The sequence below is a fragment of the Lithobates pipiens genome, unplaced genomic scaffold (assembly GCF_037356315.1).
Source record: "Lithobates pipiens isolate NorthernLeopardFrog02 unplaced genomic scaffold, aLitPip1_a1.2 Scaffold_22, whole genome shotgun sequence".
Taxonomy (NCBI): domain Eukaryota; kingdom Metazoa; phylum Chordata; class Amphibia; order Anura; family Ranidae; genus Lithobates; species Lithobates pipiens.
In genome coordinates this window covers 136,868,983-136,892,548 of record NW_027507784.1, presented here as the reverse complement: position 1 = coordinate 136,892,548, position 23,566 = coordinate 136,868,983, and the positions used below count along the sequence as shown (strand labels likewise).

The following is a 23,566-nucleotide window of genomic DNA, read 5'->3' as shown; positions in this document are numbered from 1 at the left end:
CGGTGTGCTTTTTTGGGTCAAGGAAGTGAGCCAAATGAATTAAGAAGGTCTGTGTGCTTGATTAAAAAAATAGTTTATAGACATATACATGGTCTACTGGTCACATGTGTTGAATTCCTCCGAGATCCATGCCTCATTCATTTTTAGAAATGTGAGGTAGTTAACACTGTGGTGAGCTAGGCGAGTACGCTTATCGGTCACAATCCCCCCTGCTGCGCTGAACGTCCTTTCGGACAGGACACTGGATGAGGGGCAAGCCAACAGTTCGATTGCAAATTGGGCAAGCTCTGGCCAGAGGTCAAGCCTGCCCACCCAGTAGTCTAGGGGTTCATCACTCCTCAGAGCGTCCACATCGGCCGTTAACCCAATGTAGTCGGACACCTGACGGTCTAGGCGTTCCCTGATGCTGGATCCGGATGACACCTGTCGATGGGTCGGCTGAAAGAATGACCTCATATCCGAAGTCACCAACACATCTTCAAACCGGCCTCTTCTTGCAGGCGCTGTTGGATTGGTACCCGCAAATCCTTCTCTGGGAGTGGGAATTGCTCCTCTGCCAGCGCACGCAAAAGCAGAATGCAGCATTTCTCGAAGCAAGGCCTGGAAGTGCTGCATTCTGACAGCCCTCTGCGACGGCGGTAACATTTCCGCCATTTTGTGTTTGTACCGGGGGTCTAAGTACGTTGCCACCCAGTACTGGTCCTTGACCCTCATGCTTTTTATACGGGGGTCCCTATTAAAACACTGGAGCATGAAGGCCCCCATTTGCACTAAAGTGGAAGCGGTGTGGTGGCCTGGCTCCTGCTCATCATCCAGGATAATGTCGTCCTCTTCATTCTCCTCTCCCCATCCTCGCACAACAGGGATCCCAGAAAGGTTTAAAGCATGCTCTTCTTGCTCCTGCTCATCCGCCCCGGCACCATCCTCCTCTGACTCCTCATCAGACTCCTGTTGTTGACTTGTCTCAGATAGAGTAGCCCCCCCTGGGAATTCATCCAGCATTGCGACTTCCTCATCTTCCCGCTCCTGCTCCTCCACAGCCTGATCAATGACACGACGCAATGCACGCTCCAGAAAGAAGGCATAAGGTACCATGTCACTGATGGCGCCATGGCTGCGACTGACCAGTTTGGTGATCTCCTCAAATGGCCGCAGAAGTCTGCATGTGTCGCGCATGAGCAGCCACTGGCGCGGTGAAAAAAAACCCAGCTCCCCAGAACCGTTTCTTTCGCAGAGTTCATACAGGTAGACGTTAACTGCACGTTTCTGCTGGAGCAGCCTATCAAGCATATAGAAGGTTGAGTTCCATCGCGTCGGGCAATCGCAAATAAGACGTCTGACCGGCAGATGGTGTCGCCGCTGAATGTCAGCAAGGCGAGCCATGGCCGTGTAAGATCTTCTGAAATGGGCCGAGATTTTCCTTGCCTGCCGCAAGATGTCCTGGACCCCAGGGTATTTGACAAGGAATCGCTGCACGACCAAGTTTAAGACGTGTGCCATGCACGGCACGTGCGTGATTTTGCCCTGTTTCAATGCGCTAAGCAGATTGGCACCGTTGTCACACACCACTTTACCAACTGTCAAATTGAGCGGTGTTAGCCACTCATCTGCCTGTGAACGCAAAGCTGAAAGGAGTGCCGGGCCAGTGTGGCTCTTTGCTTCCAGGCACAACAGACGCAGCACGGCATGGCAACGTCTCACCTGGCATGTGGAATAGGTTCTGGGGAGCTTGGGCGGTGCAGTGGAAGAGACGCTAGCAGCGGAAAAGGAGGAGGCAGCTGAGGAGGAGAGGGAGGAGGATGGAGTAGGAGGAGGAGAAGAAGAGTCAGGCCTGCATGCAATCCGTGGCGGTAAAACCAAATCTACACGGGTGCCACGGGTTACATGCTTGACGGCCGTCAGAAGGTTCACCCAGTGGGCAGTAAAACTGATATACCTTCCCTGCCCGTGTTTGCTAGACCACGTGTCTGTGGTCAGATGTATCTTGGCACCGACACTGTGTGCCAGAGATACATTCACTTGCCGCTGAACATGGCCATATAGCTCTGGGATGCCCTTCTCTGAGAAATACTTCCTTCCTGGGACCTTCCATTGTGGTGTTCCAATGGCCACAAATTTGCGAAAGGCCTCCGAGTCCACCAGTTTATATGGCAGTAGTTGGCGGGCTATGAGTTCTGACAAGCCAGCCGCCAACCGTTGGGCAAGAGGGTTATCCGGCATCATAATTTTTTTACGCTCAAACATTAGGCCCACGGAAGCCTGCCTTTTTGCAGAAAAATGTGAGCTTGGCGTGATGGAAGGTGGAGTGGAGGACAATTGTGAGGAGAGAGGAGAAGGAGAAGTAGAAGACGAGGCTGGACGGTGAGAGCCTGCAGTGTGGCTTTGTGTGTTCCGTTGCTCCCACTGGGCTCGGTGATGGCTGCTCATGTGCCTTCTTAAGGCGGTCGTCCCTAGGTGAGTATTGGGCTTACCGCGACTAACGCGTTGACTGCAAAGATTGCAGATGGCAACGCTATTGTCAGCAGCGGACACGTTAAAAAAAGCCCACACTGCGGAGCCATGTGCCGGTGTCCTGGGAGCGCCAGATGTGACCGTACATGGTCGATGACTCGCTCCTGATACATTTGCAGTCTGCTTTGTCCCTGCTGTGCAATGTAAGTCATTGCTGCTTCTCCTCCCTATCTGCTGGTCCATATCTCCCTCTGAACTCCCCTCCTCTTCCTCTCTTGTGGGCACCCACGTGACATCACTAGACACGTCATCATCAACGTCACCTTCCCCACCGCTATAAGTAGAGATCTCGGAGTAGGCAGCAACACCGGGGACCAACCTCCTCCTTGGGCTGATCTGGGTACTGGCGTCAGACTGCTGAGTAGCGCTTGTTGCTACCTCCTCTTCCTGATCCAATACCAAGAGTGGCTGCGCATCAGAAATGTCCTCTTGATATGGATCGGAAAATAATTCCAGTGACTCAAGCGGAAGGTATGTGGTGGTGGTGGTGGTGGTCGTGTTGTTGGTGGTAGTGTCTTTGGGGGTGCACATAGCAGAGAGTGAAGAAGAGGGTGCAGATCGAGAGGATGAGGAGGGTGCAGAAGAGTAAGGCTGAGCGAGCCACTCAACCAAGTCTGGTGCATCCTTTAAAGTAATTGAACGCACCTTCTGCAACTTCCCACTTTGGCTCAAGCCTGTTGCTCCTGCCCTACCCCTACCACCCCTGCGGAAGGGCCTGCCTCTTCCTCTGCATGTCATTTTTTAAATGACCCTGTGACAAAACTCTTAGTCCCTATACCGCTGAAGGACTGCTGCAGTATAGGTGAGCGGTCAGCAGTGGTGCACGTCAACCCTATCTATTGTGGACCTATAGCGGTCCTTACAGAACAGCAGACTGTACCGCACTCAAGCCTATGTACCGTAGCACCCTATACCAAGTTACCAGTCCTTATAAGAACTTTTGTGGACCAAGCAGGTTGTGTATTAGTGTTTAGCAGACTGTACGTCAGTCCCTATACCGCTGAAGGACTGCTGCAGTATAGGGCAGCGGTCAGCAGTGGTGCACGTCAACCCTATCTATTGTGGACCGATAGCGGTCCTTACAGAACAGCAGACTGTACCGCACTCAAGCCTATGTACCGTAGCACCCTATACCAAGTTACCAGTCCTTATAAGAACTTTTGTGGAACAAGCAGGTTGTGTGTTAGTGATTAGCAGACTGTACGTCAGTCCCTATACCGCTGAAGGACTGCTGCAGTATAGGTGAGCGGTCAGCAGTGGTGCACGTCAACCCTATCTATTGTGGACCGATAGCGGTCCTTACAGAACAGCAGACTGTACCGCACTCAAGCCTATGTACCGTAGCACCCTATACCAAGTTACCAGTCCTTATAAGAACTTTTGTGGACCAAGCAGGTTGTGTATTAGTGTTTAGCAGACTGTACGTCAGTCCCTATACCGCTGAAGGACTGCTGCAGTATAGGGCAGCGGTCAGCAGTGGTGCACGTCAACCCTATCTATTGTGGACCGATAGCGGTCCTTACAGAACAGCAGACTGTACCGCACTCAAGCCTATGTACCGTAGCACCCTATACCAAGTTACCAGTCCTTATAAGAACTTTTGTGGAACAAGCAGGTTGTGTGTTAGTGATTAGCAGACTGTACGTCAGTCCCTATACCGCTGAAGGACTGCTGCAGTATAGGGCAGCGGTCAGCAGTGGTGCACGTCAACCCTATCTATTGTGGACCGATAGCGGTCCTTACAGAACAGCAGACTGTACCGCACTCAAGCCTATGTACCGTAGCACCCTATACCAAGTTACCAGTCCTTATAAGAACTTTTGTGGAACAAGCAGGTTGTGTGTTAGTGATTAGCAGACTGTACGTCAGTCCCTATACCGCTGAAGGACTGCTGCAGTATAGGTGAGCGGTCAGCAGTGGTGCACGTCAACCCTATCTATTGTGGACCTATAGCGGTCCTTACAGAACAGCAGACTGTACCGCACTCAAGCCTATGTACCGTAGCACCCTATACCAAGTTACCAGTCCTTATAAGAACTTTTGTGGACCAAGCAGGTTGTGTATTAGTGTTTAGCAGACTGTACGTCAGTCCCTATACCGCTGAAGGACTGCTGCAGTATAGGGCAGCGGTCAGCAGTGGTGCACGTCAACCCTATCTATTGTGGACCGATAGCGGTCCTTACAGAACAGCAGACTGTACCGCACTCAAGCCTATGTACCGTAGCACCCTATACCAAGTTACCAGTCCTTATAAGAACTTTTGTGGAACAAGCAGGTTGTGTGTTAGTGATTAGCAGACTGTACGTCAGTCCCTATACCGCTGAAGGACTGCTGCAGTATAGGTGAGCGGTCAGCAGTGGTGCACGTCAACCCTATCTATTGTGGACCGATAGCGGTCCTTACAGAACAGCAGACTGTACCGCACTCAAGCCTATGTACCGTAGCACCCTATACCAAGTTACCAGTCCTTATAAGAACTTTTGTGGACCAAGCAGGTTGTGTATTAGTGTTTAGCAGACTGTACGTCAGTCCCTATACCGCTGAAGGACTGCTGCAGTATAGGGCAGCGGTCAGCAGTGGTGCACGTCAACCCTATCTATTGTGGACCGATAGCGGTCCTTACAGAACAGCAGACTGTACCGCACTCAAGCCTATGTACCGTAGCACCCTATACCAAGTTACCAGTCCTTATAAGAACTTTTGTGGAACAAGCAGGTTGTGTGTTAGTGATTAGCAGACTGTACGTCAGTCCCTATACCGCTGAAGGACTGCTGCAGTATAGGGCAGCGGTCAGCAGTGGTGCACGTCAACCCTATCTATTGTGGACCGATAGCGGTCCTTACAGAACAGCAGACTGTACCGCACTCAAGCCTATGTACCGTAGCACCCTATACCAAGTTACCAGTCCTTATAAGAACTTTTGTGGAACAAGCAGGTTGTGTGTTAGTGATTAGCAGACTGTACGTCAGTCCCTATACCGCTGAAGGACTGCTGCAGTATAGGTGAGCGGTCAGCAGTGGTGCACGTCAACCCTATCTATTGTGGACCGATAGCGGTCCTTACAGAACAGCAGACTGTACCGCACTCAAGCCTATGTACCGTAGCACCCTATACCAAGTTACCAGTCCTTATAAGAACTTTTGTGGACCAAGCAGGTTGTGTATTAGTGTTTAGCAGACTGTACGTCAGTCCCTATACCGCTGAAGGACTGCTGCAGTATAGGGCAGCGGTCAGCAGTGGTGCACGTCAACCCTATCTATTGTGGACCGATAGCGGTCCTTACAGAACAGCAGACTGTACCGCACTCAAGCCTATGTACCGTAGCACCCTATACCAAGTTACCAGTCCTTATAAGAACTTTTGTGGAACAAGCAGGTTGTGTGTTAGTGATTAGCAGACTGTACGTCAGTCCCTATACCGCTGAAGGACTGCTGCAGTATAGGGCAGCGGTCAGCAGTGGTGCACGTCAACCCTATCTATTGTGGACCGATAGCGGTCCTTACAGAACAGCAGACTGTACCGCACTCAAGCCTATGTACCGTAGCACCCTATACCAAGTTACCAGTCCTTATAAGAACTTTTGTGGAACAAGTGAGTTGTGAATGTTTAGCAGACTGCAGCAGAAGGGCAGCAGTCAAGTATAATATCCTTTCTATATTTGGAAGAAAGAATATTATACATGTACAAGCCTATTACTGTACCACTGATACCAGTCCTGAAAAGAACCTTTGTGGAACTAATAATAACAGCAAGTCTTTAAAATTACCCTCACTGCCTGACAACACTGCTTCCTTCCTGTCCCTATACAAATTGGCAAAAAAAGAGAACGATTAGTGGTTACTGGAACAGCTCTTTTGTGGACCTTGATAGTAACAGCTAATGATGATGATGATGATGATGATGATGAAAGACTAATCTGGCTGTCCCTGTAGCATACACCGTCCTTTCCCTTTCTCTAAACTAACAAAAGACACTCAGGCTGCTGCAAGAATCAGCAGCACAGCAAACCTATCAACACCTAACACCTATACCAGTCCTGAAAAGAACTTTTGTGTACCAAATAGCTAGTGGTTTATCTCTCCCTACTCCACACAGGAACCTGTCCCTATCTTAACAGAAGAAAGAATGTAAAATGGCCACCGGATCGGGTGTATTTATAGGTTAGGGGGAATGTACAAGTGTCCATGTGCTGTCATGTCTCAATTGGCTGTCCTGTATCACATGATAAACGTGTCACCAAAGGTTAAAGTTCTTGTATACATTAAACACGTAAGTCCGCCGCGGCGAACGACGGAAAAAGGCGTTCGAACGTGCGGACCGCGAATGTCGGAAATTCGCCGCGAAACGACCGCCGGGCGAACCGTTCGGCCATCACTAGCAATAAAACTAGAGTATATGGAAGAGGTTGCAGTGTGGTGGCACCAGCAGCAGTGCCTAAGGCCAAATTTTTCTGCCCCTGTTTAACAGGGACATGTAATTACAATTATTGATATAATATTTCACAGGAGGGCCCCTTCCTGTGCCCACCCGGTGAGGACCACAACCACCAAAGGTCAATTTTTCTACCACTGTTCAACAATGGCATGTAATTACAATTCTTGATATAATCGTTCACAGCAGGGCGCTCCAGCGCCCACCAAGAGTCACTTTGAGGGCTTACAATGTTGTGGCAAAACCAACACCTTGTTCCGCCATTTCTGCAGAGCATATAGGGCAGGCCCCTACTTTCAAACATCCAATTTACAAACATCTCCTACTTGCAAACGGAAGGAGACAACAGCAAGTGAGATGAAAAAAGATGAACGACAAAACAAATTATACAGGGGTGATAACCCTTCCCTATGTTTTCCAAAAAGCTTAAAAACTGTTTTTTTGACTGGAGCTACACTTTAAAAATGTACCAGTTGAAAATTACAAACAGATTCAACTTAACACAACAAACCTACACAGTCCCTGTCTTGTTTGCACCGCCTGTATACTGCTGTTCTGAGTATATAGGGCCTGGGGGCCACACGCATTTCCTTTTTTTAATATGGGTACAGGGTTCCCCTTAATATGCGTACAAGACCCAAATAGGCTGGTAATGGGCAGGGAGGGCTACCCATGCCATTTTTCTCAATGATTTTCAACCATATTGCAGGAACCAGATATAACATTAAAACCGCAAGCAGTTTTAAATGGTGTTATTTCCGTTTAATGTCATTTTGTGCAGGGACTGTTCTAAACACGGGAAAGACGTGGCACTTCACAGGCATACTACAGACAACCCCCAGGCACGATATTTAAAGGAATATTTCACTTTTTTTTTTTCACTTTAATCGTCATTAAAATCAGTGCTCCCGCCAAAACGGCCGTTTTAAAACTTTTTTTTGCATTGACCCATGTCCCCTGGGGTAGGAGTCAGGTCCCCAAACCCTTTTTAGGACAGCATCTTGCATATTAGCCGTTAAAATTAGCACTTTTCATTTCGAACGTTCGAGTCCCATAGACTTCAATGGGGTTCTAACGTTCGTTCGAATTTGGGGTCCGTTCGAAAGTTCTGGTGCGAACCGAACCGGGGGGTGTTCGGCTCATCCCTACTGCTGATCGCTCAGTTATCCCCCTCCACTCTGAGCAGAGAGCCATGGCTGTCAGTCACCATCTCTCTGTTCTGCCCCTCCAGTGCTCTCTGGAGCACTGGGCTGTGGAGGGGGCAGGGGGGGCTGGCTCTCAGAGGCTCACGGGAGTGCAGAACAAACTGCTATCCTGTGATTCATAGGAGGAGTATAGCTAAAATAGCTTTGGTTATACTTCTCCTTTAATAAATACATGCAATATAATGCAATTTACCAGTTCTTAGATATGCTGACTGTATTTGTTGTCTTTTTTTAAGGCTTTGTTCCTTTTTTTTCACCTAGGGATACTGCCACGTATACACTTCCTGTCTTAGGGTGACAGCATTTAATCATTGTACTGTAGCTACAGTGGTGGGCAGGTGTTTTGTAGTTCAGAGCTTAGCTGAATAGAGTTCAAAATACTGCTAGGAAATACAGTTCAGCCCAGGAACAGAAAGTTTTTTGAGCTTATTGGATTTCTGGCAGGATTAATATTTTTTTTCTTTGTAGTATGTGTCCTTACTGGGCAGACTTAACTTAATTTTAGACACGTAGGCAAGGCAAATGTATTGAGTTGATTGATCGATCAACTTGGGTACAACCAGCCATGGGTGTCCACAGAACTTTTTTCAGGGGGGGCGCATCATTTTAGGGTCACCCATGCACCGCCCCTTTTCGACAATATCATTATTACATTATCATGGTCAGAGACTGCAGACATAGGACAGTCCCTAGGATAAGTAATGGATAATGACCAACAGGCCCTCTTACCAGACCCACCCAGAGAAACTACAGCAGTGATCCCTCCGGCTTGATGATCGATCACTCTGGGTCCCCCGGCGGGCGACTCTGGTCAGTAGTGTAGCATGTCTGTACCCTGGTCTCTCTGGCTTCCGCCCGGCACACTCCTCATTCTTTGTCCTGTAGCACTCTCTCTCCCTCAGCTTTTTTTTCCAGGCTGCAGTCTCTCAATCTCTCTCTTGATCGAGCTGTAGCCTCCTCCCTGTAGAAAATGGGGCTACCAATCTTTGGGACTACATGTCCCATGATGTTCTCCTCTCCTAGTCTCCTTTGATTGTCCCTCAGTTATGGCCAATAGGGAGGGAACGGAGCCCCGATAGCAACGCAACTGTGCTGAATTTAAGATCTGATCCTCCATTCCAATGGGGGGCACTTGACCCCCCTTGCCCCTACCTGTGGATACCCATGCAACCAGCCAAGGACTGCACCAAAACCCTTTATCAGTAAAACAGAAAGGGGTTAGAAGTAATATTATCAATATAACTATAAAAAAAATGTCTGGACTTGGGCTTTAGGCCTCTCACTGTGGTACTCAAGCTGACCATAGACAGTGAGATTTGCCGAATGCCTAGCCAAATAGCCTGCTCTGTTATCAGAGCAAAGGTAAGAATCACCCAGTGGATGGAGACAAACGCTCATAATTACCCCTTGTGTAGCCATAATGGCCTGATCCCCACCCCATTATTGTATTTGGAATTTTAATCAGGGGAAGGTTATGTCAAACCACCTTCAGGAATAAAGACAAACATGAGAATCAGTAAAATCCCTTACCTGTCTATGATTCCAATGCAGTCCTTTATACGGGGTCCTCTACACCTGTAAATAAGCATGAAAAAGAATGAAGACATATAAAAATATAGGTTATGTAAATACACAGGGAAAAAGTCGAAGAGTAATGCTAAAAACACTATGCAAAAACAGTATGTTAAAAATACAGCAATTTAAGGGCGATATAAAACACCCCAGCAGCCTAATAAAAAATCTACAGCGAACAAATCAGAAGGTAAATTTAAAAAAGGAAACAAAATACATATAAGAAATAATAGGCAGAACTATCAGTTACTATGACATCCCAAATGTATTCTATAAACATTTCCTAATGTACCATCACGTAAACAGTTGGATTTCTGACAATGACATTTGAAAATGAAGAAAAACAAAAAAGTTACCAGCTAAATTGCTAGAAAAAACATAACAAGAAGCAAAACAGCTGCAGAAATTGCTAGACTATTATGTCCTATGTTTCAATCAATGTTTTTCATGTAGCAAATCTTTCATAAAGTCAAACTCCTTCCAAAGAAGGGGTTAACTCCGAGGTCCTTTTGTCTCAGCTGCCACCATTGACAAAAATAATTAGAGTGATTGGTTTCCAGACAGCCATCAACAATAGGGACAGGGCAGGAAGGTGGTGTCCTCGCTGCCAAAGCTGGCATTAGCGGGATAATGCAAGCGTCACCTGTGCCTGCAGGAGACTTTAAAATGCCAAGGTCTTGTTTTTCTGCCCCTCTCTGGTTTCCTGGCTTACAAAACACTGAGCCCATGATTACTACCCACAAAAAGATCACAACTTATCAACATTTGAATAGCAGTTAAATGGCCAACTCACAATTATGTTCTGTTCTCTTTCTCTACTAACCCTTAGAGCTTAAAATGGGAATTGGCAACCACAGGATAGACTGATGTAGACCTATGTTTTTAACTAAAATGAAAAGGATTGAAAAATAGGCTGCCATTCTCGCAAGCTAAACTTGATGTAAGCAGCTAGCTGATGGCATTAGGGGTCCAAAACTGGGATAAAACACACCTGGATGTAACTTTGAGATGCAGAACACTAACATTAAATATGTGTTCTCATTAAAATATGATTTTAAAGTGAACATGTACAGTGCTTTGCCTGGACTAGGAGACTTAACAAGTCTGCCTGACAGTAGGAGTCAATACTTAAATTCCCTGGCTATCTTGTTGCCCTGATGCACCCCCTGCAGCTCATTAAAAGACTGTTACTTCCATGACAATTCCCTCTGCTTAACACAGTGCAGTGCTGAGTCTTCAATTGTCAAGCCTGAGTGCAAACAAATGGGATTCAGGGGAGCATATGGAACCCTGAACTGGTTTTGGCTTTGTGGTCAATTGGGGCAACAAAAGTCTCCTTGCGTAGTTTGCAATGAAACTAATCTGTTGGTATGCCTAGCCCAAGGAAAAGTGGAAGCTTGCATTAAAGATTGACAGGAATTATATTTTCGCACCCATGAGCATCCATATCTGATATCTGGAGGACCTCTGGGGAATGCTGTAAACCACTGTAGTAGCCCATGCTACATACAGTGAGCGCTGTGATCTTCTGGGTTTTGTGCAATCGGCTTCATCACCGCATACTGATCACAGTGGATCACTCATTTGGCACCTCAGGTATTCATGTGTTTAACAAATAAAAGGCTTACTATGATTAGATGAGGTGATTAGGAGGGTCAGGGGCATCATGATCCCCCCTCGTCCAATCAGAGAACATCTTGTGTCCATGGAAAAAATACAAAGTGTTCCATGAATGGTGGAGCTGCCAATCAAGTGCAGAGTGCAAGTCCACCTGTCACACTGCCCTCCCACCTGTCCAACTGCACCTTCCACCTGTCACACTGCACCTTCCACCTGTCACACTGCCCTCCCACCTGTCACACTGCCCTCCCACCTGTCAGCATGCAATTCAGTTTTGCCAGCAACAACATAAAAACAAAGATAACACATTTGGATGGAGTTTACCTTTTAAAATATACCAAAAAGCATACATGTCCGGAGCCACTACATTGACCTTTATGCTTCAATGCCTGTTCTTAATGACTTTTGTTGGCAGGGGCATTCTAAAACAGATTTCGTTTTATCCTCAATTTAATTAAGCTTCCATCTCTTATAACTACGGTTAACAGCTTAGCACTTTCCTGTTTTATATAATTTGCAGCAAAGAAGCTTCACACATATAAATGCAGTCTGTGGGCTAGAGCTGATGCAAGAACAACCAAGTACACTCAAAGGAAGAGAGTCTTAAACAGTATGCCAAGAGTGTGCAATTAATGCAGGAAAGTGTAACACCTCTTTGTGATGATGTTAGCATTTAAAGAGGTATAGGAGCTGCAAGTCGATAGGGATCCTCCACCCTGCACAGCCAGGCACACCGCATCTTCACAGCACACGTGAGTCAGAGGAACAGCCCAGTGTTTTGTTTTTAGATTTTATTGAGCAGAATAAACTTGGATAGGGATATTATGGGATGCCCACTTGTGATCAAAGCAGTAGAACTCTTCAGGGACACAACTATACAGTCCGTATATACACTTCTCTTCTACCTCCTGCAAAAATCTTGCTTTCAGAACTGTAAGTCCCAGGACTCCCAGGTTTGGATGATCTGACAAATGCTCAGTCAGACCGGTAGCAAATGCCCTTTACAGGCAGGGACCATGGACCCCTTTTTTGTGCAGCAAAGTCCTAATGCCCAGCTGTGCTCCTCCTGTGGCTACTGATCCCAGCCCCAAGGGTCATGATCCATAATCAGGAATCAAAAGCTGTAGTTACTATATGAAGTCAGATCATTAACCTGCAAAGGCTATTTGGTCTGGCTAGTGTAAGAAGAGAAGTGAGGTTAGGTGGAGAGGTTTAGAAAGGGGAGAAGAGCATTAAAAGAGGTAGAGCGGTAGAGAAGAACTCACATGGAGAGCTAATGGTGCATGTGCCTGTGGGGGGGGGGGGGGGCAAGATTAGGTGACTCCCTGCTGGGGTTATAGAGTCATTCTGACATACTGGGCCCAGGGTTCCCAGATCAGTTGTTCCCAGATCATGTTATGAGAAGAGACTCTGATGGTCACCTTTAGGAATGCAGAATTAGCCATGGAAATGAGAGATGGGGTGTGAACCCGTGCGTATATTACATACCCTTTTTGCAGGTGGAAGGATCTCAGTGTTGAAGGTCCAGCCCGGCCCTAGGGTCAACGCATTCAACATTAAGTAAGCTCTCTGTTTAGGTATCTGGGAGGGGAACAGAATAATTAGGAGTGGGTAAAGAGCAGAGAGAAAGAAAAGGAAGGATAGAAGACAGGAGAGAGAGAGAGAAATAGGGAATCTAGAACAAAAGTCGTTCTGAACTTCCTATGAGCAGGACTGGACCAGCCAAGGCCTACTCCGATTCCCTAAAATGTGTGGAGTTTCGGTGCAGGGGCAGTCTAAATGTAGGTTGCTGTCTTGATATCACCAGAGGTTGTTCATGCCTCTGAGTCACAGCATGAAGAGTGGCAAACTAAACCACCCTGGCCACAGGGCCCCCAGGTACAGAAGTAAACCAAAGATAAAACATGCTAACACAGTGCACATAAATTGACCATGCAAAACAAATGCATCAGTAAAAGATCATGAAAAAAAAGGGCAGTGATATAAGAGCCCATGCCTGAGGATGAGGACTCAGTGTCAGTGGGTTACCCCACAGGGCAAAGCTATTCAGTACAGCCAACATCACCAGTCAGCCCGGTCATCCCTACATGTCTGAAGGCCAAAAAAAGGGGTGAAATGTAATTTGTGGGGAAAAAAAACAAATTCAGGAATGCAAACTGGGGAATACTGGGGCAATGTAAGGAAAAAGGGAAATTGCCCTGCGGGCTAGACATAGTACAGGGGAAGTGTAGGTGGGTCCACTACATTGTCAGAAGGTTTGACTCTCCGAGGAAATACCAACAACGATCCCTGTTGGGTCAATCAGCAGGTGGTTCCATCACAGAGGGATGGAGTCTTGGTGCCTCTTCGTTTATTCCATAGTGGAGTCAAAGGGCTTCCTGGATGGGGTCTTTTGTAGGAGCTTGGACAATCATTCGCTTGTTTGAGACGTAATTGAAGGAGCAGTCGTTGATCCTCGTGGAGGCTTGCGAAACCATAAGATTTCTTGTGGTACTGGAACTGCAGGTGGAAGGAAAAGAACCACAGATATTTCACTGCTTTTTGGGATAGGATCCCCAGGAAAGGATTGAGGGATCTTCACCTCTGGATCATGGTGGGGGACAGGTCTGCAAACATTTGTCCTTGTATGGTGAGGTCATCAGAGTCCCTGTATTTCCTCATTATTTTTTCCTTTACTGCATAAAAGTGGGGTTTTACCACAAAGTCCCTTGGCAGCCCGTCTTGGCAGGGGGGTTGTAGCACTCTGTGGGCCCATTCTAGTTCAAGCCTGTGATTGAGGATGTCAGGTAAGATGTTCTTTATGAAAGATTTGACTGAGCCCTGGACATCCAGAACCGATTCAGTTAATCCTCTGATGCGGAAATTGTAGCATCTGCTCTTATTTTCTAAATCATCGATTTTGCTAAGAGTGATCGATGGTCTTGAAGCGTTTGTATGCAGGCTGCATTCTGGTTTGCTAGTGTAGTGTGGTCTACAGCTTGGTCAATGGCATCTATCCGAACAACCAGGCCGTGCAGGTCTGCTTTAATTGAGGTGATTTGCGTAGCATTAAGTGCCAGTGAAGATGGCCTTGAGGCATAGGAGAAGCATGTTGTGAACCTATCCAGCGGAGGGGGGAGTTAATCAAGGGAGTGTATAGAAGGTCCTTCATTGTTTGGCCCAGGAGTGACTCAGTGAAGGCTGGGGATACAGCATGGTTATGCTGAGCACTCACACGTGTTGCCAAGAGGTTGCTTGCTGTCTGGTGTGTTGGAGGGGGATTCACAATCGAATCTGCAATTGAATCTGCTATCAAATCCGCAATCAGTTCCGTGTCTCCCATGTCCCCGCATGGAGAAGCTGCGGCCACCATCTTGGAAGGCTCTGGGCAAGCTGGAGGAAGCTAAGCAGGCAGCTCACCTCCTTTCTGGTCTGATCTCCTGACATGCGGGCAAGCGCTCAAGAGTGTCTGGTGCAGGTCAGCTATTAGGGTCCCGCTTTTTGTGCTGGGGTGGGGGCTTCTGTGAGGCCGAAGCAGGTCAAGGCAAAGATGAAAGAGTGAATGTTTTCACGAGGCAAGGGAGGCCCCTTGCCTATATTTCTCAGGAGATGGACCTTGCTAAAAATCTAGGCCACTGAGTAATCAGTTGGCCTAGGATAAACCCCTTAATTGTGGGGCGTGGTTATAGATACATTTACTATTGCCAACTGGTAGAAAAAGTAGGGGCCAATGTATCTCTCAAAGATTATTTATAGTAGCAGTTGACTTACTAGTCACAGAGTTCAGATTTATTCTAAAAGAACATTTCATTTCAATTTTAAAGACCATACTGCTCCCTGCCATTATACATAATTTATAAATATTTTTAGAATTGTCCAGAGAATTTTACAACAGTAACTGATAAATGTAGATTTATTTAAATTAGGCCCAAAGCAGAGGCATTTATCCAGCACTTTGGACAACTTATTAAAATTTCTGTTTAATGAATGTCTTCTAGTGCTATGGACATTATGGTAAATCCACATAATATTAAAGATAAGGATTTTCATATATGAATGCCGATCTAACTAGCATTCAAAGGCCATTTTGCTAAATATTTATTTTAATATTCAAGATTGCAGGGAAATGTAGGAAAACATGGCCTATTTTTAAGTCCTGGATAATTTTCTCCACTACACAGCCTCTCAGCAGCACACAATATTGTGACAGGCAATGGAGAAACATCTCAGTTAGGTTAATGACCCCTAAGATTTATGTTTGTCATTCAGAAGCAGTTGAGTTTTAATTGACAAGCAGGTGAGAGCACTGAGTTTGCATGGCTTCAGCTCACAGCAGCTACCGCCGCATCTCCTGTCTTAGGGTATCTTCAGATGCCCTTTCATGTGTCCTCTTGTTGACAGGGGCTCAGAAAGATTTCCATCCCTGGCCTTTACAGAGCAGGTGGCAGGGTAATGAAAAAAGTCTCCATATATGGCTTGCTATATAAAAATGTGGAAACTGAACACATTTCAGAACATTTCTATTTTCTTCCATAAGCAAAAATCCATGTAAACCCGAGAGCAATACTCATATAAGGAATATATTTGTTGCAGGTTTTACAAGATCTATTTCTAGATGTAAGGGCCAGAAAGAACATGCATAGGTGAAATGGTACTTCCATTATATAAAGCCCCTCAGGCCCCACCAGGCAGTAGTCTGAGTTTTCCTTGCCTAGGTGTTTACTTAGGGACAATGAAGAAAAATATTAATTTGGATTTTATAAGTTAAAAGATTTGTTTTTTATTCTTTTCTTTTACAGTTGCATACTTATTCACCTGACCTATATAATGGATCTTGCATAAAAGAATATCAAATATGGCTCCAGCAAATTTTTAAGGGTGCTATAGAGAGCGTTGTTTGTAACTAGTGGTTTTCTATAAAACAATGGTAGTGTACCTAAAATAAATCTAAAGCTAAAACTTTTTTTTTTAGTTTTGAATAGGGTAAGGAAGGGTTGAACCTCTCCAAACTCCAGTGTGTCTTTTTCGTATGTGCACAGCAATTTCAGCTGGAAATTCCGGGCAAATGCGAGGGGGAAGTGACAGTGGTTACACATAGATCCAACATGGGTCCTAGAGGCTCTGATTTGTAAATCCGGGAAGAAAATAAAAAAAGGATGGGCATGGATGCCATTCTGTTCCTATTTAGTAGGGCATCTGTCATGGATTTTCTGCTGATGGGACTGGATGGTGCCTGAGTAAAAGGGACCATACTGTTTTATTCATCTGCAAATCGAAGGTATAAACTTCTATTTACATATGATGTCAATTAAAACGAAAACAGAAAGACATTTTTATATAAAAGGAATAAGAAGGTATATAATAATCACTTCTATATTTTTAATGTTACAAAAAAAAACAAAAAAACTTTTCACCTCTTCCCTCCCTTGCTATAGCCGAAAGACGGTTACAGCACGGGCCTAAATTGCTGGGAGGGCATCCATATACGACAGGTCTTCTTTCATGCAGGTCAATAAATAGGGCCTAGCTAATTTACAGTCATAGTGTTAAGATATATATTGGGGAATCTGAGATGTATGGATAAATTAATAGTAAGGCTACAATGACACCTCTTCTGTTTAAAGTGCATTCAAAATTCAGCTTTCTCCATCCCTGGTTCAGTTTCCAGCAAAACACACTTCCCATAGAGATAAATGGTAATGCATGTAAGACATTACGCTACAACTTTACCAAATAAACAGCAGTGAGACATTCACAGGTGTGAAAGTAGCCTAAAGCAGAGGTATTTATTGAGAACTTTGGACAACTAATTAACATTTGTGTTTACCAACTGTCGTCTAACAGCAACAAGTATTGAAAAGAAAAAGTATGTGGTGCTGGGCACTATTGTTCCCCTTTTCCCATATGTCGCTACTGTATCCTGTAGTGATAAAGGATGGCTAGAGGAACCACAGCCTCCAGCCAGGGAAACGCTATCTGACACATCCAGAAGTGTCACAGAGCAGTGCCCGAAGCCTTGGAAGAGTGAATATTTCCCTCACCACCTGCCAGAAAGGTGAGTATTCATGTTCTTTTTGTTGCAGGTTTCTTCTAGCTTTATATACTAGAGCTAGTGACAGGGTGCTTTAATTATGGTTTATAACCAACTAGGAAGTGGGCCTCTATCCCTACACAATATTTTATACACAAAAAAAATTTAAAAAATGTACAAAGTGGAAATAGAAAAAATATATAGTTATATAGTTAGTAAGGTTGAATAAAGACACCAGTCCATCCTGAGTGAGTGTGGGTGTGTGTCTACAATTGTCCCTGTCCCTGTACATTGTGTCTCATTAAGATGCTCATCTATTGTAGTATTATTTATTTAAGGTACCCATATAGCACTGTCAATTTATGCACTGCTCCACACAGTCACATCTGTCCCTACCCTCAAGGAGCCCACAATCCAAGGTCCCCAACTCACATTCATATACTGGGGCCAATTTTAGAAAGAAGCCAATTAACCTACCACCATGTCTCTGGAGTGTGGGAGGAAACCAGAGTATCTGGAGGAAACCCACACAGGCACAGGGAGAACATGCAAACTCCAAGCAGGTAGTGTTGTGGTTGGGATTCGTAAATTGTAAAGGTGGTTGGGAATTGTAAAGGAAAAATTATGTTAGAAAATAATGACACAAGGAATGCTTTACTGAAGGGCAGTATATGTTTGTAATTGATTTCAGGCAGTGGGAGCAACAATCTAATAAAATCATGTTCACTTTAGAAAAAGTCAAGCAGAACAACTCTCAAATATGTTCTGAACTGGTTTTAAACTGCAGATTATATGGACTCAGACCATAACACCAAACGTAATCAAAGTGAATAACTGGGAACGAGTTAAATGAAATGGAAGTAGTTGTAAAAGAGAAATTATAACTACTATTACAGAGAATTACAAGAAAGGTTATGAGCAGCTACCTTCAGAAGAAGAAACAACATAAAGATTGGCTATTTTGGACGTCATAAGGATTTTGAACGTTACACAGAGTGCTAAACGCTGGTTACCATGTGCTGCTGAACGGTAATTGTCAGAAAGCTTTACTAGTCAAGAAAAAGTCATATTATGGGACTTGCAAAAACACGTTAAATGTAAAAGTTAAATTAAGTATCCACTGTATTATTATATTGTTGTGTTTTCTGTGCTTTGTAAGTTGCTGTCTGGAGTGAAAACGTTAAACAATCCTCTCAATCTATCTGCTTAACCATAGATAGTTGAGACTAGAAGTAATACAATATGCTAAAAATTATAGGCTTTGTTAGGCTGAAATATTTAAAATCCTGTTGAAGAAAACCGAGAGCCATTGTTTGAGACAAACCATATTTGGAAACTATTGATTTTAATTCTTTGTTTTAAAATATAGTGGATGCCCAGTTGTATTTTAAAAGTTCTGACTCGAAAGGCCTTTTGTAATAGTGCTTAATCAGAAGATTGTTAGCATTTTCTAGCACAAAAAGATATTGGTATGGTTCCTGATTGCAACAGCATAAGTCCAGCAAAGTGGACTTTTGAATACCATTTCTTCATTGTGAACATTCGATTTTGGCCAGAAAAGTATATCGCCAGTACCGAGATTTACCATCTCTAAACTCCTATGGGCCCTTGGTATTTTTCTGCTATCAATTCAATTGTCTTGGAAATGATAACAGCTGTCCTTTCACATTTGTAAATCAGATAATACACATTAAACACTTCGAAAAGGTCCAAAATTAATCATAAAAGGATTTGGTTTGTTCATCTGAAATTTGTATTCTTCAGGAAATAGCCGTTATCCACAGTGAGCATCCTTGTACTCATGAAGAATATTAGAGCTATTGACATCAGATGAATACCTAGTTTAAAGGCCATCTATAAACAATAGTGCCAGACAAATTCTGCACCTTGGCATTGAATTAGCTATACAATTTACAATGTAAAATATTAACTTTTGTTTGTTGCCTTTGTAGGTGCAAGTCAAAGGGCACACACATCCGATTGCTTTCCATAGTATTTGTCAGGCTTGTGTTTAGTAGCTACAGCTACTAACCACAAGCATTTAAAGGTATCATGTTTAATTGTTTGGATTGAATTTATTGACTAACAGAGGTGACAATTTGTTAAGTCACCTGAATCCATGCTAGATGTATATCTTACGAACCTTCGAAGTAACACTTGTCAACATAGTATCTGTTTTTTTTTTTTTTTTTAAACATGTTATCTGGACATTCCCATGTATACAATTACATTTGTATTTACAGGCATTATCTGTAACTACAGACATACTTGTGATTCACAACACATTAAAAAAAGAACTTCTTGTCACACTAACCATCTATAGCACTACCAACATTTGGCAAAGACCACAAACATGTTTTCCCTGATGCATCCAATCATCATTAGTGAGATTATTTGGATCATCTTCAATGCAAGGCTACAAAGATGGGCTACACAAAAGATGGCTTATTTGTTGCTGTCTCATTCTTCCACCTTAATGTCTCTGTTGTAATTATATTTGTAAAAAGGTAAAACGTCTCTTTGTGAATAGCAACAGCTGTTGACATCAACATGTTATAATTTATGGCATTGAATTTGCATGCTAAAAAAAAGGACAGCCAGCATTGTATGACTTGCATGGCACTTATAAATTCCTTTCTTGTTTTTCTAAAGGCTTGGTCCACTCCATTTCATCTCAGGTTAAAGGCATAGAGTGTGGTAATACGTTTCTGCCAGCGAGAATTAGCTTAAGAATGTTATAGTTGTAGATTAAAGGCATTTTTCATGTTAATAGCCCGAAAATAATACATGTGCGTCTTGTTTCATTATTATAAATTTGCATACAACTGTTCCAACATATTGTGATTTTTTTTTTTCTAATCTAACTAATGAAGACTATACTGTCGGTCAATAACTTTATAATTAAAAACTTACATTTCAGACTAATCCTTGGCTCTATTGCTTGCCAGCATTTGGCAAGATTTGTCAAGAGGCAGCATTTCCCGCACCTTATTGCTCAGTCTTCACCCAAAGTCTTATAAGCCACATCTAGAGTACTGATAATCATTACTTTTTTCAGGAGGTTTCATTCACATCCTCACTTAAAGCTATTTAAGATCCAGTCATATCATACACAACACTAGTGATAGACCCTGCCTTTGGCCAATCATGACTCTCAAAGCACATCCGCTGTGATTGACCAGAGCATGCAGGTCTGGTGCATGCTTTGGCCAATCAGCAACCGTCAATGTACTGCGGTCTCACAGTGCATTATGGGGGTGCTCCGCGGCAGGGCTTGAGCATCAAGCTCATTACTACACAACAAACATAATGACCTTTGTGAACAAAAAAAACAGGTCAACCAGAGCTCGTTGTTGAACATTATATACAGGGTAACATATCTTTCTACTTCCAGGGGAAAAAATGGAAAACCACAAGCTCAAAACAAAAGAAAAAACACCGAAACTCTTGGTGGAGTAAAAGACTCGATCCCTCAAAAGAGGAAGCTAACAAAACTTTAAAGTTGTAAAAGCCTATCCATAACTAACTGCGGGGGTTATCTAACCAGCTCTGCCAAACAAGGTTAAACTTTTGTGTCACATTTCAGTGGCAGTAGGCCAGTTGTTCCTTAAGTAAGAGAGTTAACATAATCTACCTACTGTGTTCTTGTAGGCACTGTAGATGCCACCCAGAATTTTAGCTTTCTAGCTAAGTACAATAACCTAGTGATCATAATGTAAACACCCTTTGGGTACATTTCAGCATTAATTGTGCCTAATAGGCACACTAATGCAGTTAGTGGTACAGGTACTTGATCTATAGCAGAAATAGTCTGCAGAACCTCAGCCTAATATCGTGTACCTTTTGGGCAACACCAGATAATGTGTATAAAATCACCTCGATGCACCTTACACTTAGGACATAATGTCGCATCTCTCCGACCCCAGACAAACAATCTATCAGGTGTACAGTAGGGATGAGCTTCGTGTTCGAGTCGAACGTACGTTCGACTCGAACATTGACTGTTCGGGCGTTCAGCGAAATCCGAACTCTTGGTCCGTTCGCGTCAAAATTCGTGTGGCGCGCGCGGACCACAATGCACTGCGGTGGCGCAGTGCTTTGCTGGCTCGTGATTGGACAAGCATGCACTGTGACCCCGCATGCTTGGCCAATCGCAGCGCCAGCAGCGAGGAGAGCCATGATTGGCCACAGGCATCCTGCCTGTGGCCAATCATAGCTCAGGCTATGTAGTGCACGCCCCACACTATATAAGGCCGCCTTTGAGGCGGCCTCGTGTAGTGTGTTGGCATCTGAAGCAGTGGGTGTTCTGTGTACCTTCAACACAGTTACACACCAATTGTTTTTGGCTGATTTCCTATCTTGCTCTTGTGTAGTGGTTATTGTCTGTGCCCTGACCGCAGTATACACCACTATATTCACCTCACCTATATAGCTAGTGATCTAGCTTTAATAATAGAGCTTGCAGTCAGTAGTGTTAGGAGATAGGAGTGCGTGCTGTCTGCGTGCTCTGTACCCAGTACATACCGCTATAATCCACCTACATAGCTGTTCTCTATTTGAGCCCAATTGCCATCTGCAGGAGTTATTGGAAGCTGTGTGTGCTTCCAGCACAGAACAGTATACATCTGTATATACCCCTTTAACTCTGCTGTTTTCTGGTTATTGTCCGCGTGCCCTGACCGCAGTATACACCGTGATATTCACCTCACCTATATAGCTAGTGGTCCATCTTTAATAATAGAGCTTGCAGTCAGTAGTGTCAGGAGATAGTGCGTGCTGTCTGCGTGCTCTGTACCCAGTACATACCGCTATAATCCACCTACATAGCTGTTCTCTATTTGGGCCCAATTGCCATCTGCAGGAGTTATTGGAAGTTGTGTGTGCTTCCAGCACAGCACAGTATACATCTGTATATACCCCTTTATCTCTGCTGTTCTATAAAAAAGGCATCTGCAGGAGTTAGTGGGTGTTGTGTGCCTCCAGCACAATATAAACTACCCAACTACTGTTTCACCCAACTCCCTTCAGGCCATTACCAGGTCTGGAAGGCCAGCAAGGAGAGGCAGACAGGCGCGAGCCGATAAAAGAGGGCAAGCAGGCTCTGTGTCTAGAGACAACAGTGCTGGTCGTGGACGCGGTGCATTGTCATCAGCACGTGGCCATGGGACATGCTTGTCCTTCTTTTCTGCAGCTGGACATGTTGAACCGCAACATGCCAACGACTTGGTAGAGTGGATGACCAAGCCCTCTTCATCCTCCTCATCCTCTCTCACCCAGTCTCAGGGTAGTAGCAAAGCAGCTGCCAACACATCGTCTTCCCTCCTCTCAATGTCATCATCAGTGACTCCTTCCCTAGACCCACCACATCCTCCTGAGGAGTCTCCTGAACTCTTTGAGCACAGTGTTGGGTACATGCTCCAGGAGGATGCCCAGTGTTTGGTGGGCTCTGATGATGACACTCAGCTAGAGGAAGGCAGTAGCGTGAGCGCAGAGAGAGGGGATGCTCAAGAAGGACAGCAATCTGGCAGTCATGTTCCACAAGCTGCAGCATACTGCCAGGTTTGCTACAGCGATGAAGAGGGAGGGGATGATGAGGGCACTGACTCCACGTGGGTGCCTGGAAGGAGGGAGGAGGAGGAGGCACATGTCCAACGAGGCAGGATGCCCTCCGGGGGCCAGCTTAGGGGCAGCACACCGACTGAATCACACCGCAGAGCTCCGCCTGCGCAGAGCGCTTCCTCTGCGCGTTATTCTAAAAGTTCTTTGGTGTGGGCCTTTTTTGAGACGAGTGCATCAGATCGCACCGCTGCTATTTGCAACATATGTCTCAAGCGTATCTCACGTGGCCAAAACATCAGCCGCTTGGGCACCACATGCTTGACCAGACATATGTTGACCTGCCATGCAGCTCATTGGCAAGCGTACCTCAAAGACCCACACCAAAGAACAAAGCTGACCTCTCCTTGCTCCTCATCAGCTGGCATCTCCAACCCCACTAGACCTTCAGTCCTCTCTGAAACCTGCTCTGAGAGGAATGAAGGTGTAGAATTAGGTGTGTCACAGTCAAGTGCTTCCGGGAACTCTGCTAGTGGTACATCCACATCCGATTATAGCAGGCAAATGTCCCTACCCCAGCTGCTGGACCGGCGGAAGAAGTTTACTCCCAGCCATCCACATGCCCAGCGGTTGAATGCTAGCTTGGCTAAATTGCTAGCAC

The 23,566-nt window shown here is 44.9% G+C and overlaps 1 protein-coding gene across 2 annotated transcripts in view; it reads right to left on the bottom strand.

The window, feature by feature from the left end:
* ERBB4 (erb-b2 receptor tyrosine kinase 4) overlaps positions 1-23,566 on the bottom strand; it is a 1,370,666-nt gene that overhangs the window by 345,054 nt on the left and 1,002,046 nt on the right. For both annotated transcript variants that reach the window (XM_077448341.1, XM_077448342.1), the window contains exon 16: positions 9,678-9,722. In XM_077448341.1, coding sequence (XP_077304467.1) covers positions 9,678-9,722 — 45 coding nt within the window. The remainder of the gene's footprint in view (positions 1-9,677; positions 9,723-23,566) is intronic.